At 40.0% G+C, this 17905-nt stretch overlaps 1 protein-coding gene across 1 annotated transcript in view; it reads left to right on the top strand.

Moving 5' to 3' along the window:
- The window catches only part of dhx36 (DEAH (Asp-Glu-Ala-His) box polypeptide 36), a 32200-nt gene that overhangs the window by 4898 nt on the left and 9397 nt on the right, over positions 1–17905 (top strand). The window contains exons 8-16 of the mRNA XM_032506942.1: positions 5186–5260; positions 6967–7133; positions 7249–7330; positions 7467–7607; positions 8529–8634; positions 14314–14401; positions 16362–16417; positions 16538–16602; positions 16761–16904. Of these exons, the coding sequence (XP_032362833.1) occupies positions 5186–5260; positions 6967–7133; positions 7249–7330; positions 7467–7607; positions 8529–8634; positions 14314–14401; positions 16362–16417; positions 16538–16602; positions 16761–16904 (924 nt within the window). The remainder of the gene's footprint in view (positions 1–5185; positions 5261–6966; positions 7134–7248; positions 7331–7466; positions 7608–8528; positions 8635–14313; positions 14402–16361; positions 16418–16537; positions 16603–16760; positions 16905–17905) is intronic.

Raw genomic sequence — 17905 nt, 5'->3', positions numbered from 1 at the left:
GGGAAACCATTTCAGGTGACTACCTCTTGAAGCTCATCAAGAGAAGCTCAAATAAAGTGCTCACTGTAACGTTTCTATATCTTTTAATGTGATTCTATTCTTTTCTTTAGTTGCATCAAGTTACTGCAGTTGTGATCTGCAGGTCTCCTTAATGGAGAAAAAAAGGCACTAATGCACTTCTTTTTTATCAAAGAATGTTAAGTCAATGCAGTTTTAAAAAAGCTTCTCTTTAAGCGTGCTGCTTTGCTGCCATTGCCCACTGTTGTTTTTAAGACCATGGGTGTCTCACAGTGGGTATACTGCATGCAAAAGCTGGCAATTTGTATCTCAAGCTTTGTTAAATTTCAGTTGATGCACCAAAGTACACACTTCTACACTTCTACTTATACACCCTCTCTCAGTGGGTAATCAACTTCTTAAAAAGCTGAATATAAATAGGCCAGAAGACATTTAATCAAGTCTTTGGAAACTTCAGTTACATTTGCAGGGAAGTGTATTTGCCTTCACAACTCAGTCTGTGCAGATGGTCACGGAATTAAATGGGTTCTCTCTGGTGTTGGTCTAGTGCAGCAAATGATGGGCGGTTATTATAAAAATGAAGTAGGATACGGTTTAGAGTAAATGGGACTGATCTGACTCATAATAATCTTACTCAGCTATGAGTTTTGCAAACTGTCAAAAACAGCCAGAGACAGTTTAGAACCTGTGTTTGGATGTTTGGAGAACATCACCTTAGAGAGGACAGTAGCCTCTTTTAAGCTTCTCTACTCTGGTTGAATTTCAGAATTTTTGTCATTTCACTGATCACTGACAAATAGTGTGCGGAATAAACACCTACCTACATGTTTTAATCTCTTATGAACAAACACAGCATGAGATTATTAGACACAATCCATTTACAGTCAGGTCCATAAATATTGGGACATCAACACAATTCCAATTTTTTTGGCTCTATACACCACCACAATGGATTTGAAATGAAACAAACAAGATGTGCTTTATCTGCAGACTTTCAGCTTTAATTTGAGGGTATTTACATCCAAATCAGATGAACGGTGTAGGAATTACAACAGTTTGTATATGTGCCTGCCACTTTTAAGGGACCAAAGTAATGGGACAATTGGCTGCTCAGCTGTTCCATGGCCAGGTGTGTGTTATTTCCTCATTATCCCATTTACAAGAGCAGATAAAAGGTCCACAGTTCATTTCAAGTCTGCTATTTGCATTTGGAATCTGTTGCTGTCAACTCTCAATAGAATCTAAGGCTGTCGCTATCAGTGAAGCAAGCCATCATAGGCTGAAAAATCAAAAAAAACCCATCAGAGAGATAGCTAAACATTAGGTGTGGCCAAATCAACTGTTTGGAACATTCTTAAAAAGAAAGAACGCACCGTGAGCTCAGCAACACCAAAAGACCCGGAAGACCACGGAAAACCACTGTGGTGGATGACCGAAGAATTCTTTCCCTGGTGAAGAAAACACCCTTCCAACAGTTGGCCAGTCAAGAAACATCTCCAGGAGGTAGGTGTATGTGTGTCAAAGTCAACAATCAAGAGAAGACTTACCAGAGTGAATACAGGGGTTTACCACAAGATGTAAACCATTGGTGAGCCTCAAAAACCGGAAGGCCAGATTAGAGTTTGCCAAACAACATCTAAAAAAGCCTTCACAGTTCTGGAACAACATCCTTTGGACAGATGAGACCAAGTCAACTTGTACCAGAGTGATGGAAAGGAAGGTGTGGAGAAGGAAAGGAACTGCTCATGATCCAAAGCATAACACTCATCAGTGAAGTGGTGGTGGTAGTGTCATGGGTGGGCATGTATGGCTGCCAATGGAACTGGTTTCTTGTATTATTCATGAGTGACTGCTGACAAAAGGCAGGATGAATTCTGAAGTGTTTCGGGCAATATTATCCGTATATTAGCCAAATGCTCAGAACTCATTGGACGGCGCTTCACAGTGCAGATGACAATGACCCAAAGCATACTGCGAAAGCAACAAAAGATTTTTTAAGGGAAAGAAGTGGAATGTTATGCAATGGCAAGTCAATCACCTGACCTGAATCCGATTGAGCATGCATTTCACTTGCTGAAGACAAAACTGAAGGGAAAATGCCCCAAGAACAAGCAGGAACTGAAGACCGTTGCAGTAGAGGCCTGGCAGAGCATCACCAGGGATGAAACCCAGCGTCTGGTGATGTCTATGCGTTCCAGACTTCAGGCTGTAATTGACTGCAAAGGATTTGCAACCAAGTATTAAAAAGTGAAAGTTTGATTTATGATTATTAATCTGTCCCATTACTTTTGGTCCCTTAAAAAGTGGCAGGCACATATACAAACTGTTGTAATTCCTACACCGTTCATCTGATTTGGATGTAAATACCCTCAAATTAAAGCTGAAAGTCTGCAGATAAAGCACATCTTGTTTGTTTCATTTCAAATCCATTGTGGTGGTGTATAGAGCCAAAAAGATTGGAATTGTGTTGATGTCCCAATATTTATGGACCTGACTGTAGATGTTCCACAATCTACTTATAAATGCATGGTGACTGGACCTTCTTCAGTATGGGTGAGGTGGGATTCCCAACCAGGCAAAGCAGGCAACCCAGGCAACTGTTCTCTGGGCCCTAAAAGCTCAATGCTTACAGAGTGTCAACTCTTTTTTTCTGATTTAATTGAAACCTTCTTTCAAGCCTTAAAGGTGCCCTGCCACACAAAACCATTTAAACTTGCATTTGTTGAAATATGTTATGAACTGCTACCTCCTCGGTCAGCTCTAGCCACTGAAAAGAAATAGGTGGAGAAATCTGGCCAATCACAACAGCTGGTCAGTCTGACGTCATGTTGCCTGAGTTCATTAATATTCATGAGCTTGCCCAGTTGTGCTGAATAAAGGATGCTGATAGCCAGGGCCTCATTGGCTAGCTGTTAGCCAATCAGAGTCAAGCAGCTTAGCTCGTTGTATACTACTGAGAACTGGCACAAATCTTCCTGCAGGCTTTCTATACCATGCTAAAATGACTTGAAACAAGGTAACCAAGGCCTTTTCCCCCCACAAAAAATATTAGAGTCCATGGTAGAACTTCAGACATTACCACAAAGTAATGAAATATGTGTGGCAGGGCATCTTTAATGTTGATGGTGCTTTATTACCTAACCTTCAGGCTGTGTATGGAAGTCAATGTGAAAAAATGCATTTGCAAGATTGTACTTATATTGAGCATTTTACAAATGTAATTTGTGATTAAGCAAATAACCACTCAGCAAACCTTTTCCACGTGGTGTTACAGTATAGAAAACTGTACCGTGAGACTGTGAGGACTAGGGGGTTAATTGAGGCCCAGCAGCATCTATTTGCTATTTATAATAAACATGCTTGATTAATAGGGATGGGACGATATGCTTTTGTCCCGATTCGATTCTTTCACAATACGTGGTTGCCGATTAGAGTTTTGTATCTGATTTTCATTTAGTATGATTCCATTTTCTTTAACAAAAACAAAAGTTGAATAGGGACAGATGCTTGGACAAATCTCCAATGCACAGCATCAGAGCATTTATAGCTATTGCTAGTTTCCAATGCCCGTCCCTAGAAGGGCTTTTAAACAGCCATAAAAACAACCATTAAACATTGCCACATTAAAATACATAAAGCGCATAAACATACAAGACACATCCATCTGTGTACATCTGTCCATAATTAGTCTAATAAATATGAGTTGGCTTTCATGGTTCACATGTTATATATGCTGTTGTGTCTTTACTGTTGGGGATCTATAATCTTTTTATCAGTATAGTTTTATTAGGCCGACTGTTTATTTGGTTGTTTCACTGCTTTTGTTATTTGATAGTTTACTTTGTGTATTGATGTTGTTAAACTCTTTTATAGCCCTGTTTCAAAAAGTGCTTTGTCAAAAAATATATAGACCTTTTCAATGGACTCCATTGCTAGGCAACAGCCTGGCCCCTTGTTCTCTTCCTGTCTTTTGATGCCATTCACATACACTGCAACAAGAAATCAACTTGGGTCCATTTGGAAAGTTTATGCTCACATCTGTGAAAAGGTTATAATTATTATATACTATATTATTGTTATTTCTCATTATGTTAGCCCAGCTTTATTTGGAAATGTCCCACACACATCAATTATGCAATGAAGCCTTTAATGGGGTTTGGTTATCAGTGAAATGAAGCGTTGCGTTAGTTCATGCAGGACACGAAAGTCATACGCCGGCTGATTGAATTATCATTTCTATCAGTCACACACTAATCACAGCCCATTCTCCATTTAAATATCACTCTCCCTTACTAATCATCATAATCCTTGCTACATCAATGCTGCATCCCACTAGAGTCCTAACATGAGTCAAAGGTTAAAAGGGTTTCAATGTCTTGTACCTCATGTAAAGGTCTGATTGAGTGGAAACTGATCTCAATTCCAAAATTTGTAAAAATGAATGTCTCCTTAAAAAAAATGTAATATGGAATGAATGATGTTCAGTGTTTTCTTTTAGTTAATCTATTCTGTCATGAACTGAAAAATGCAGACCAGTCTATAGATTAATTTACTCTGTGTATACACAAAAAAGAATAATCTTGATAGTTTTTGTCCCTTTTTTTAAGGTTCAGGTAATCAAGGGAGCATCATTAAGAGTGGAGCCATTAGCAACAAACATAACAGTATTTCCATGTGTCGCAATAAATGGTTAAATCTATAACAAGACTGAAATGCATCGTTCAGATGTGCCGTATAAAAGGCATTTTCTGCTTTGTTTGGGATTCAATGAAAGAACTTTTCATCAGTAATGCTTGTGCAAAGTTTAAAGAGTTTAAACGTAAGTTCCTATTTCAACTAATTACATTTATGTATCAGCAACATTTTATAGCAACATCAATCTCAGGTCTATGTACACTTCAGTGTACAGGCTGAGCATCAGGATATTGCTGCTATGAAATAATCTTTGAGCAACCAACTCATGTTACTAATAATATTACTAATGTGGAATCCTGTGGAAAATGAGGGTACAAATAGACAAAAGATAATGTAGTCTTTAACAGTCACATACTGTACACAAGTGTAGGGAAATAACCTGAGACTCATTCTGGAAACCTCTGTTTTCCCTTTATACTCGTCTTAATTTGTGTCATTTAGGTAATGTCAAATATTTGTTTCTCTTTTTCAGCCGGTTACCACGGAGACAAGGTTCGGTCCTGTACTGTACAACGGGCATTATTCTTCAGTGGCTTCGCTCAGACCCGTAAGTTTCCCCCACCCCTCAGCCCTGCTTCCTCATCCTCATCACATCTTCTCTTCTTCTCTGCTTTCCTCTTTGTGTCTCGGTTCCAGCTGTCCTTCCTCCACTCTCGTATTCCCTCTGTATCACTCAGTTTTATCCCCATTGATTTGTGGTTGACTCTACTGTCTGTGGAAGGAGCATTAGTATGGGTCCCCATTCTCATGAAGACACACATACACACACAGCTTCTGTTGACTCATCCCTGCGTGCTCATCCTTGCATTGTCTCCAGTGTCTTCAGACAAACCACAGTAACTGAGTGAGGGTGCCAGCTTTTCTTGTTTTTTTCAGTTGTCTTGCTCCATGGTCTTTCAGAATTGGCACTACTTTAGTAAGTAATTTTAAGACTAGTCGTCTGACAAAATGTTGCATCTCTTTGGCATTGGGGTATATTTACACACTCACAGTCTGTATGGACTGCAGCAATGTTCACACTTGTCACTTTCGGTGTGACTATTTGTCTCCAGCCATCACATCAGTGATGCATTAATGTTTTCAGTCCCACAGACCCTTTTGACTCATCATTACAGACTACTGCTATACGGATAAGCACAGAGCCCATTTCTAGTTTTGATCACAAAGGTATCCAATATGTCAGACTTACTACAATTGTTAATGTAAAGTGTATAATGTGTAAAGTTGTGTAAACCTTTTTACTAAATATCATCTCTCATATCATCATATCTCTCAAAGTGAGTAAAAACGGCATCTAGTTATAGCTACCGACCAAAGAATGTAAAAACAAACAGAATGTGCATCTATGCGTCATGGTTCAAGAATTATGCTGGAAAAAGGAACCAATTCGGTAATGCAAACTAAAAATATGATCTTCTTGGCAGAGGTATCAAGTACCGACATAGACACATAATTGCTGTTTTTCTCCATAGACTGTTAATATTAATGAACAAAGCATCCGGTTTGGTGAAGTACTGCACATGAGGAAGTGCCTTAAACCTGAATTCTATCTGAATTCCTGTAGGGGGCGACATGTGCGGTTACAAAAGGAGGTTGGTTTCTGTAGAAGTCTATGAGAAAGTGACCAACTTCTCACTTGATTTATTACCTCAGTAAACATTTTCATAATGAGTTTATGGTCTCAATCGCTAGTTTTAAGTCTTCTGCAACACAGATTGATGTTCATTTTTTGAATAATGTTGTCATTGATTTTAAAATCGACGATAAAGCCGGGAGTGTTTTAGGGCGTGGCTATGATGTGGCCGACAGTTCGCGGCCTTTCTTATATGTAATATAACTATGGGACAAAGATATATTTGAAACTTAGCGAAGGTAAATCTCACCTTGAGTTATGTAAGCTAGCTTTCAGCAGCAGTTGCATCCAGATTGCCAGAGAAAGTGTGTAACGTAGAGTGTAGCAGCCGCGTTGCCAACTCTCAGCTAACGTCACAGTCAGATACCTCCCAACAGTCTGTGGCTCCTCCCTCACTCCTCCCTCTCGCCTAAAATCGCCACATCCACAACCAGGATGGCTGCGCCCGTAACGGTAAACTTAGCGACTCACAGCAGATCTCCTCAAACCAATGGGTGACGTCACACATGCTCTGTTTATTATTATTGACAGTGTATTATTAAAGTCAGATGAGGACACACTAAAGGCACCTTAAATCAACCACAGACTCAGACCATTTCCCTTGTCTTTCTGTGTGTCAGATTGTTGTCTAGTATCAGCCACCTGGTGTTGGACGAGATCCACGAGAGAAACCTGCAATCGGACGTTTTGCTCATCATTGTGAAGAACCTACTCAACTTTCGAGACGACCTCAAGATCGTCCTCATGAGTGCCACGCTCAACGCAGAGAAGTTTTCTAAATATTTTGGTATGCAGCCCATCAAAATATATGCTAAAGTCTGTTCAGCATTAATCTTGCAGTTTCAATGTTTTGGACATCTTCTCCTTCTCATCTACCCATTCCCCTGTGTTCAAACCTTTAGACAACTGTCAAATCATCCACATCCCTGGTTTGACGTTCCCAGTAAAGGAGTTCTTGCTTGAGGACATTGTGGAGATGACCAGGTAGAACAACACTGCAGCCACACACACATACAAAGTCACACCCATGCACAGACACAAATACAAAAATACAAATGGAACCACTCCACCTCTTTTGTTTGAATGGAGTCTTATATAAACTGGTTGATGTGTCTTCCAGGTATCGGTCCAAGAATCGGGACAGTCGCCCCTCATGGAAGAAAGGCTTTTGGCAGGGGCGCCACTCCAGACCGGAGAAGGAGGAGAAAGAGGCTGAATACAAGGAGAGTTGGCCTAGTTATGCACGGACACTGCAGGACAGGTGAGTTGTTGAGAACAGCAGGGTAGTAAGATTGAGAGGTTGATAGATGTGTTGTGGGGAGGTGGGGACTGGGAGGATTTGGCTTTGGGACATTCACATTTTAAAACGAATAACTGTTTCTTTGTGAATTTAAACTTCAAGTATACTTGAGTATGCTAAAGCTGAATACAGAGCCGGGTGAGTGCTTTGGTCCACATTAGATAGATTGATTTGTTAGGTTACACACTGATTTATCTGCATTGAAGTGTACCTAAGCCTTAAGTTGCTGCATTGTCTTCTGAAGTGTGAAAAAAGGCAATGTTGTAGCGTTGTAGCTCCACTTCAAAAATGTAACTACACTATACACTATTTGCAAATACTGTAATTTACTATTAAATTTTTATGGTGCGGTTTTCCCTCCTGCCACTGCCCGAACAGTACCAGCTACACTTAAGATGTCATCCTTTTCTCCATAACACTCAAACACAGCAAACAGACTGCATCATTAAGTTCATCTAACTGCGTCCCAGTCCCTTTTCTTTCCCTTTGCCACCTCAGTATCACAAGGTTAATGCAACAAAATGTAAACATGATTACTCGTAGTGTACTGTACTGTCTGAACATTCATGTTATGACACTCAGTGGGCAGAGCTTTATATTACTTCTTACACTGTATGCAGTACAGTATGTGTCTGATGCCCAAGTGTAATTTAGGCTTAAGGGCAAAACAAGTTTAGGGCCTATTTATCACTTCATTGCTCTGACTTAAACTTTTTGTTAAAGGTTGTCTTCAAACAGTAGTCAGGTGACCATATGAACATTGAAATAGTTTTTCTTCCCGGTTCGGGATGTAGCAATCACTTAAATGTAATGTTGTTACCATGTTAAAGCCCAGGAGATGTTTGATTATTTATTTATTGTCTGTGTCTGTGTTTTTTACAGATACTCTGACAACACCATTGAGGCACTGGAGATGTTGGACAATGATGAGAAGATTGACCTGGAGTTGATTGTGGCGCTGATCCGCCATATTGTGCTCAATGAGGAGGCAAGTTTAACTTTTGTGGGTCTGGTTTCAGGGCAGCCAACTGAATCTGGCTTCATTCTGGTGTCTTAAATTAGATTTTTGATGAAGTACATTTGTAATGAAAAGGGAGTTTAAGGAGTTTGTTCTACGGGTCTGAGCATTCTGAGTGCTTGTGTCATGGACATTTTTTCTTTTTTCTTTTAAGATGGGTCTTGGACTTGAAAATTGTCCAACACTGATCATAGACAGGCTAACAGAGCAATGGTCTATTAGGAAAATAGTGTCAGATCAAATAAAAGTGAATAGCTGACGCAGAAACTGACAAAAAGAAGAGTACATTAGATTTCTAGGTAGAGAAGATGGAAGGAACAGGATGGCTATCTTCCAAACACTGAGCGACATTAGATCAGAGGAAATAACACACATCCTGGCAGAAGATCTGTGCTAGTGAGTGATCAAACAGATGCTCTCCCAACCATTCCCTTGTTTCTCTTTCCAACTTATGTAAAGTTTTCTCTTTTTATGTCATTTCAGTGTTCAGTTCAGCCTTTGGTAATGTGGAATATTCTGTCCGCTAAGTCCAATCAAACATCTCTCTCTTTTTTAGTGTTTTTACTTTTTCAGTAGACCCATTCCTGCTGTGGCCATATCAGGAGATTATAATGCAGACGTAATGAAGGCAGAGCAAAAGGTTTTGAAAAATAGTCATGTCATTTCATTCCGGTCAAATTGGTATTTGCTGCATGTTTCTTGTATTCTTCAACTGTTTCTAGACAGAGTCACTTAAGCCTGTGACAACATGTAAAAACAGAGCTGCGCAATGGAAAATATTGTCACAATACCATTCAGTGTAGTCTTTTGTCACTATTAAAAAAGAGAATAGCAAGGGGAGGACAACTTAGGAAATGAAGTGCTTGAATTGAAGGAAGAGGCAAAAATACAACGTCTGGTCTAATTTTCCTTGTACTATTTCTTTCTTTTCCAATTGAAGTGATACTCGTATAACTTATTTGTTAGTTTGTGGCTGTGTAAGACTAAAGAACAGAAAAAGGAGACAGGCCTAGAATGACGAGTGACTAACGCAGACAGAGGGAATAATTTTCCCTTTCCATATAAGCCGAATCTCTATCAGTCACGGACCCTGAGCCAGGCGACCAGCTGATTCACCGTGGCAATGTCAAACAGCCGAGAGGGAACTGTCTGATTCGCTGTGACGGCGTTCTGAACCGAGGGTACGGGCCTGCTGCCAGGCTTTAGACTTTGATGATTGGTTAATTATGGTACAGGCATTAATGAACGCCGTGTGTGTGTGTGTGTGTGTGTGTGTGTGTGTGTGTGTGTGTGTGTGTGTGTGTGTGTGTGTGTGTGTGTGTGTGTGTGTGTGTGTGTGTGTGTGTGTGTGTGTGTGTGTGTGTGTGTGTGTGTGTGTGTGTGAGGGAGTGAGGGAGTGAGGGTGTGAGGGTGTGAGTGAGGGTGTGTGTGAGGGTGTGTGTGTGAGAGAGTGAGGAGTGAGAGAAAGTGAGAGAGTGAGAATATGTGTGTGCGGGGGGTTTGAGCTGTTACTTTATTTTTAGTTGGAATTAATCAGAGCCTCTTGTGTGAGCATACGGTTTTGTCAGGCTGTAACTCAGCTCACTCTCTTCCACCTCTCTCTTTCACATGCACAGACATTAACACACACATGCAGTCCCATGTGGGTGAGCACTGGTAATAATAATTAGCTTTAATTAAAAGACAGGGTTGCTCAGGGCCCAGAAGCTACTTAATGTCTGTTCTTCATATCCCCTTGATTCCTCACAGGAAATAAATAGTCCTTTTTAAAGAGTGGGTTATTGCAATGCAAAATGCAAAATAGCATTACCAGAAACCTTTTCCCATTGATGATAACATAAAAGTTGTATTTGGCTCAGGTTTTCTAAGTTATATTAGTCTTTAGTTGATATCTATGCCTCTAAAAACATAATTTATCTCTGGCCTTTTCAGCATGGTGCATACAGCATTGTCTTTAGAAGCTGCTCTGGTGTGCTTTGTACAATCTGATCTGCATGTAAATGTCAATAAATTGCAGCCCTTATATTTGTTGTCAAAGATTAGATCACATACTTCTTAACACCTTGGAACACACCCTGCTTTTGTTTATAACTCAGATGATGTGATTCCAGAGCTGAGCATCAAACAATACTTTACTACACTTTAATACAAGATTATTTTGAGAACTGGCTGAAGTTAGTTTGTAGCAACTGGTTACAATCATGGTTTTAATCCAAGTTCTGTTTACTTATTCTTTGATCAGATATTCCCTACTTTATATCAGGAAGTGGGGAAACGTAGCTATCTTAAGAGAGTACGTTGTTTATGGAAAGATGTTAGTGAACACTGATGACAAGTTTGCCATTTTATTAGGAAGGCTTTGGCAGCTTTATTTATTCTTATTTACTTCAAGCCTCTTCTTTCCCAGCGATGTGCTGATGGGAACCAGCCGCCACCATTGGTTGCTCTGTTGTCTGACAAGCGACTGACTGCTCGCCGCGGCTAGAGATCACGAGTTTACTTTCAGTTCCGTCCCCAGCAGCTGTTGAGGATGCCGGTCTCATCATTGCCGTTTGCCCTGCTCAATGCTCATTCCATTTCTAACTAAACTTTTATTCTTGAAGAGATTTTTAGCAGTGAGAATATGGATCTTAAGGAAACATGGCGAACGGAAAAGGAGTTTGTTTACTTAAAGGAGCTCTGTCCTGTTGACTGCTCTGTTCCCGGGACGCCCCGAATGGCATGCCATGGTGGGGGGCCTGCTGTTGTGCATTAAGACAGATTCCTATGTAAAGCCATAAACTCTGAAAGTTGTTCCTCTTTTGAATCACATATGTTCAAAGTAGGTTCACACTTTTTACAGTGTGTTAATTTACCGTTCTCCTGGCCCGGCAGGCGTCTTTCTTACTGCGTCTAGGAACTAAGTAAGGGTTACTTTAAAGGAGATGCTGAGAAAGTCGAGAAAATATTTATTTTCTCTACATATTTCCTTGAATAAGCACAGTTCCAGAACCTTATTTGACACTATTAATACAGTAGTTGATACTATTAATGCCTCCTTCTGACCCTCAAGCAACTATGTCATCTAAATTGGACTGTAATGAATTCCTCCACTTTTTTGTAAATAAGATCAGAGATGTTAGGGCAAACATCTCACCTTAACTTTCTCAGAACTCTGCCTGTGACCAGTTTGGATCCACTACAACCTAAGAGCTACAGGCCAATATCCAAACTTACATTCATGTAAAAAAAAAACAAAAAAAAAGTTGTAGTAGAGCAATTCACCCTTTTTTCCAGATAATCACAAGTTGTTTGAAAAATTCCAGTCCGGTTTCCTGAAAAAGTGTTCTATGAAAACTGCACTACTTAAAGTTCCTAGTGATATTATGATGTCAGCTGACTCTAAAGAATATACAGTTTTGATCCTATTGGACCTTTCTTTTGCTTTTGACACTATTGATCATAACATAATGATAAATAGTCTTCGTGATCTGGTTGGGATGTCTGGATCAGTTTTCAAATGGTTTTCATCTTACCTTTCTGGTAGAAGTTTTAGTGTTTGAATCAGATCATGTCTGAAACTGGTACCAGCACACTGTTGTGTGGGGTACCTCAGGGTTCTGTCTTGGACCTATTGTGTTCCTCTTGGACATATTTCCTCTAGGACAGATGTATGCAGATGATATTAAACTGTACTGCTCGTTTAAGGAAACTGGGTTTGCTAAACTGTCTTCTTTAATCAACTGTTTGACTAGTATCAAACAGTGGTTATGTGACAACGTTTTGCTTCTGAACTCAGATAAAACAGAACCACTAATTGTTGCCCCTGAAAGCCGAATCCCTCAGATAAAGCAGCACATTGGTGACTTAGGCTCGTCTGTCCAGCCAAGCATCAGGAGCTTATGTGTTGTTTTTTATTCAGCCCGTAGTCTGAGGTCGATAGGTCAGAGGCTATTGGTGGTCCCCCACACTCCGTTTAAAACTAGAGGGGATCAATCATTGGCTCCTAGGCTGTGGAATGACTTGCCTCCCTCTCTACATTGTGTGAATTATGTCCGATCTTTTAAAAAGCAATTAATGACTCTTCAAGCAGGCTTTTAGTTAGTTGAGTTTTTTTTTGTTTATGTTTTCTATTTGTATTTACATTTTCTTGTATTTTCATTTGTTGTATGACATTTTTATTGTGAAGCACTTTGTGATTTTAAACTGTGAAAGGCGCTATACAAACAAACTTTACTTACTTACTAAAGCATGTTTCAACAACACACAATTCAAAGTGCTTTACATAAAACATTAAAAAGCTGTTGAAAACAATTAAGGAGAATATTAAAAACTGCTAACATAGAATGAGAAATGTATGAAATACAATCATTAAAGTAACAATGCTGCAAGAAATGAGCAATTGCTTTTTATTTACTAAAAAAAGGTTTATAGAAAAAAGTATTCCTCAAAAGTAGGTATTGATACATAAAATGAGAAATCGTATTGGCACCAGCATCAAAAACTTCCAAATAGTACCCAGCCCTAAATGGTTTTCATTTGTTCTGTTCTATATATCTCATAATGTGAATGTCTGCTATGATTTTAAAAAGTGCAAGCATCTTGGACAGATAATTAGTCAATTTAGCGACATATCAATTATTATTATTATTATTATTATTGTTATTATTATTATTATTATCATCATCTATTATATTCCGATTGGTCGCCTGCCAATTGGAAGGTTGGAGGTTCAATCCCTGGCCCTGCAGTCCCAAGTGTCCTTGGGCAAGACGCTGAACCCCGAGCAGCCCCCGATGCTGCGCCATCGGAGTGTAGATGTTTATTGTGTATATGTGTGTGTATTTCTCTGATGAGCAGGTGGCACCTTGTACGGCAGCCTCACAGTGTATTAATGTGTGTGAATGGTGAATGGTTCCTGCTATGTAATAGCGCTTTGAGTGGTCGTTAAGACTAGATAAGTGCTATATAAGAACAGTCCATTTACAGTCCATCTGTTGTAACCAGTCTAGGGTTGTTGGAACCAGTCTTACATGCTTGATTTATTGTATTATTCTCTGTCCTATTCTTTGCTGCTCTAATAACATTGCTCCACATCAATAATTTAAGGTATCCTTAGCTATTGTAACATTATGAGATATTGTTTTTATGTTTGGGGGATGACATCTACTCTACGTTAAGTGGCCATCCATTTTATTGTCAGACAGCTTAATGTGCAGAGATTTGCATGCACTGGAATACCTCCAACTCTGTGAGCCACCATCATCTGTTATCCTGCTGTTATGTTTGTGTGCCTCTATATTTTCCAGGTGACTAATTTCTTTTTAACTGCTTTGATAAAGTCTATCCGTATGGTAATGTGAAGCAGAGGCTATGATGTTGTTGTCATAATGATGTTGGCAGGCAATGTCAGGGCATATTGTTTTGGCTGAATGTGCAGGTTTGGAGCTCAGGTCAAGTCATCTCCATCTGCCTCGGCTTAGCTCCACCGAGGACACGGGCACCTTGTTCCCTTGGCTCAGTTGTTGCCGAGGCTCCTTCAGCTAATGGCTTTTTGTTTCCGTTGGCAGTTTGTTTCTTGCTGTTTTTTGTTTTTTATCCCCTCAAGCCCCGCTGGGTTTTGTGTGTCTTTCAACGGCTAAGTGTTATGTCACGTCTTTTGTCTGACAGGAAGGAGCAATCTTGATCTTCCTGCCTGGCTGGGCCGAAATCAGCAGTCTCAATGACCTGCTCACTGCTCAGAAGATGTTCCAATCAGGTAACCGCACGTAGAGCTGGAACAATTCCAAATTTTACTGTACAATTAACTGGCTCAGAAATAATTGCGATTAACAATGTAATTGTCTCTTTCAGTCCAGTTTAAAAATATTTATTTATGAATTTGTTTTGCAATCAAATTAAAGTTTTGAATGAATCCCAGATCCCCGTGAATATAAAACCGACAGTTCCCATCAACAGTCATACCCCTTAGATAACAATTCATTAATTGCCGTTAGACAAAGAAATGGCGATTATGTAAAAACTACTGTAATTAGACAATTATTTAATAATTGTTACAGGTAAGGCTGCACAATTTACGGCCAAAAGGATAATCACGATTATTTTGATTCATATTGTGATCACAATTAATTATCACGATTATTTGTTGATTTTAACCAAAACAAATTTTATTGTCACATAGTCTATTTATAACTGCTTTCACATCCATATTATGCTACATTCTTCTTATGTTGAAATTGTATGTTGTATAGATATACAGCTTCAACCCATGTAAATGAAAATTAGCTATCTGACATAAATAGCGTAGAATACACATATATATTTTTGTTTTAAATGTATCTCTGAGAAAGCTCCTTCACTCATTTTCAACAATAACTGATTAAAAGAGCTAGGGAGAGAGAGGGAGTTCGATGGATGTACTCACAAAATAACGGCTGACTCATAATGAATGGGTCCGGCACGGGTCGAATGGCGGGTCAGTGGAGTTACGCACGTGGTGTGTATGAAATGTCTGTATTGTCACTGCGCTGCATTTTTATAAACTGTGATATTCTGGCCATGGGTCACATCTCTTGCCCAGATCCAGCACGCTCCGTCTCACACGCTATTACTCTACCAACTGAAGTTAGTTGGATTCAATAACTTCTTCTGTGATTTTGGCGTGGCCGCCATGATAGCAGGGTTACCAGCAGAAACACTGGTACAAATACAGGTTTGCCCCTCATGCTTAACAATATACAGCTGTGTTATTAACAATTAAAACTGTAGACAAATGTCAGAAGTGTGGCCGGCGCTGCTGTGTGGCGGGGCTGCGCGGAGAGTAAGAGGAGAGAGAGTAGAGGAGAGATCCCACACAGGCACGGCTTTACAGAAGAAATGGGTCAGCATTGCAGCGGATGCGAGGACATTAGGTGCGCCGGTGCGTCCTGGAGGAAAAATATTACTCGCGCCCTAGAGCCCTGTGAGCTAACAGACGCTAACTAGCACTGGTCACTGCTGTTCTAGGAAACTGGCAAACCTTGAAACCGACGTTTAACCGACTGCTATCTGTTGAATTTTCCCCACGTTACTCTGTCCCTGTGACTGTATACATCTAGAAACTAAGCTGCAGGGAACAACTCTGACGGACTCATGATCAGACAGGGGTTTACGGAGGGGTAGATGGGTTTTGCAAAAAAAAACAGAGCGTTCAGTGAAATGACGCATTTGAAAAATCGCTCGATCACGCAAATTTGAACGTGGGAAGTCAAAATCGTGATCGTGATTAAAATTTGATTAATTGTGCAGCCCTAGTTACATGCCTAGCTGCACGCACAGCAACACACACGTGACATGGCAGTGCACGTAAGTAATTTGCAGGTTAATGAATGGTAGAAGAGAGATCATTATTCACTTACGGTTGTGCTTTTTGTGATATTAAAGTCCTCCTCCTCTCAAACTAGTTCACTTCACTTGGATATTTGACCCTAACTTTTTTAATATTTTGGAAGAATTTTTTTTTCGTTGTATGTTTGTTTTTATTTTTCTGTCCATATTAAATAAAAATTTACTCCTATTTGTTGCCAAAGATGAACAAATAACAGGGATAATTTGTTGCTTTCTCGATGTTCACCAGGTTATTTAAAGTTATATTTTTAGACATAATACTTTAAGTACAAACTATTATCTTATGTTGGTTCTTCGTTTGAGTTTTTCTTTTGTGTCCTGTTGTGTTTCAGACCGGTTCGTTATCATCCCTTTGCACTCCCTCATGCCAACCGTTAATCAGACGCAGGTCAGCAATCTTCTTTGCCTGTCTTTCTCTGACTGTCTCTGTCTCTGTGTGTCTGCCCATTGCATTACTCCCTCTTCAATATCTGAAAAGTCCAATCTCTTTCTTCCTCACTATTCTCAGGTGTTCAAAAAGCCTCCACCAGGAATTAGAAAGATTGTGATTGCTACCAATATAGCTGAGACCAGGTAGGGGTGTGTGTGTGTGTGTGTCTTTGTCTGTCTGTGCTAAGCATTCTTGACAGACTGCTTTGAAGGTTTCTTTTTTTCTGTTTGATCTGGTCTTCATTCCAGACTCCTTTTTCCTTTCTCTCCCTCTTTTTTTCTCTCTCCACTCTTCCTCACAGCATCACCATAGATGACGTTGTGTACGTGATAGATGGAGGCAAGATTAAGGAGACCCACTTTGACACCAACAACAACATCAGCACTATGACAGCAGAGTGGGTTAGCCTGGCCAATGCCAAGCAGAGGAAAGGACGTGCCGGCAGGTAGGTAGGGGTGTGTGTGTGTGTGTGTGTGTGTGTGCGCGCACACAAGTATTTGTGGATATCTTTATAACGAGGGTATGGTGTACATTAGTGCCTCTGGGTATGCAATGCTTACAGTGGTGTGAAAAAGTGTTTGCCCCCTTCCTCATTTCCTGTTCCTTTGCATGTTTGTCACACTTAAGTGTTTCGGAACATCAAACCAATTTAAACAATAGTCAAGGACAACACAAGTAAATACAAAATGCAATTTGTAAATGAATGTGTTTATTATTAAAGGTGAAAAAAAATCCAAACCATCATGGCCCTGTGTGAAAAAGTGATTGCCCCCTAAACCTAATAACTGGTTGGGCCACCTTAGCAGCAACAACTGCAACCAAGTGTTTGCGATAACGTGCAATGAGCTTTACTGCGTCCTGGAGGAATTTTGGCCCACTCATCTTTGCAGAATTGTCCTAATTCAGTTACATTAGAGGGTTTTCGAGCATGAACGGCCTTTTTAAGGTCATACCAGAACATCTCAATAGGATTCAGGTCAGGACTTTGGCTAGCCACTCCAAAGTCTTCATTTGTTTTTCTTCAGCCATTCGGTGGTGGACTTGCTGGTGTGTTTAGGATCATTGTCCGCTGCAGAACCCATGTCGTTTTAGCTTGAGTACACGAACAGATGGTCGGACATTCTCCTCAGGATCTCTTCGTAGACAGCAGAATTCATAGTTCTTTTATCACGGCAAGTCTTCCAGGTCCTGAAGCAGCAAAACAGCCCCAGACCATCACACTACCACCACCATATTTACTGTTGGTAATGTTCTTTTTATGAAATGCAGTGTTCTTCTACGCCAGAGATTACTTGGAACAAACCTTCCAAAGAGTTTCACTTTTGTCTCATTGGTCCCAGAATGTTGTCCCAAAAGTTTGGGGATCATCAAGATGTGTTGTTGAGAAATGAGACGAGCTTTGATGTCTTTTTGCTCAGCAGTGGTTTTCTCCTTGGAACTCTGCCA

Source organism: Etheostoma spectabile, chromosome 3 (genome assembly GCF_008692095.1).
Source record: "Etheostoma spectabile isolate EspeVRDwgs_2016 chromosome 3, UIUC_Espe_1.0, whole genome shotgun sequence".
NCBI lineage: Eukaryota > Metazoa > Chordata > Actinopteri > Perciformes > Percidae > Etheostoma > Etheostoma spectabile.
The sequence above is the reverse complement of the archived record's forward strand: the minus strand, read 5'-3'. Positions and strand labels throughout refer to the sequence as shown.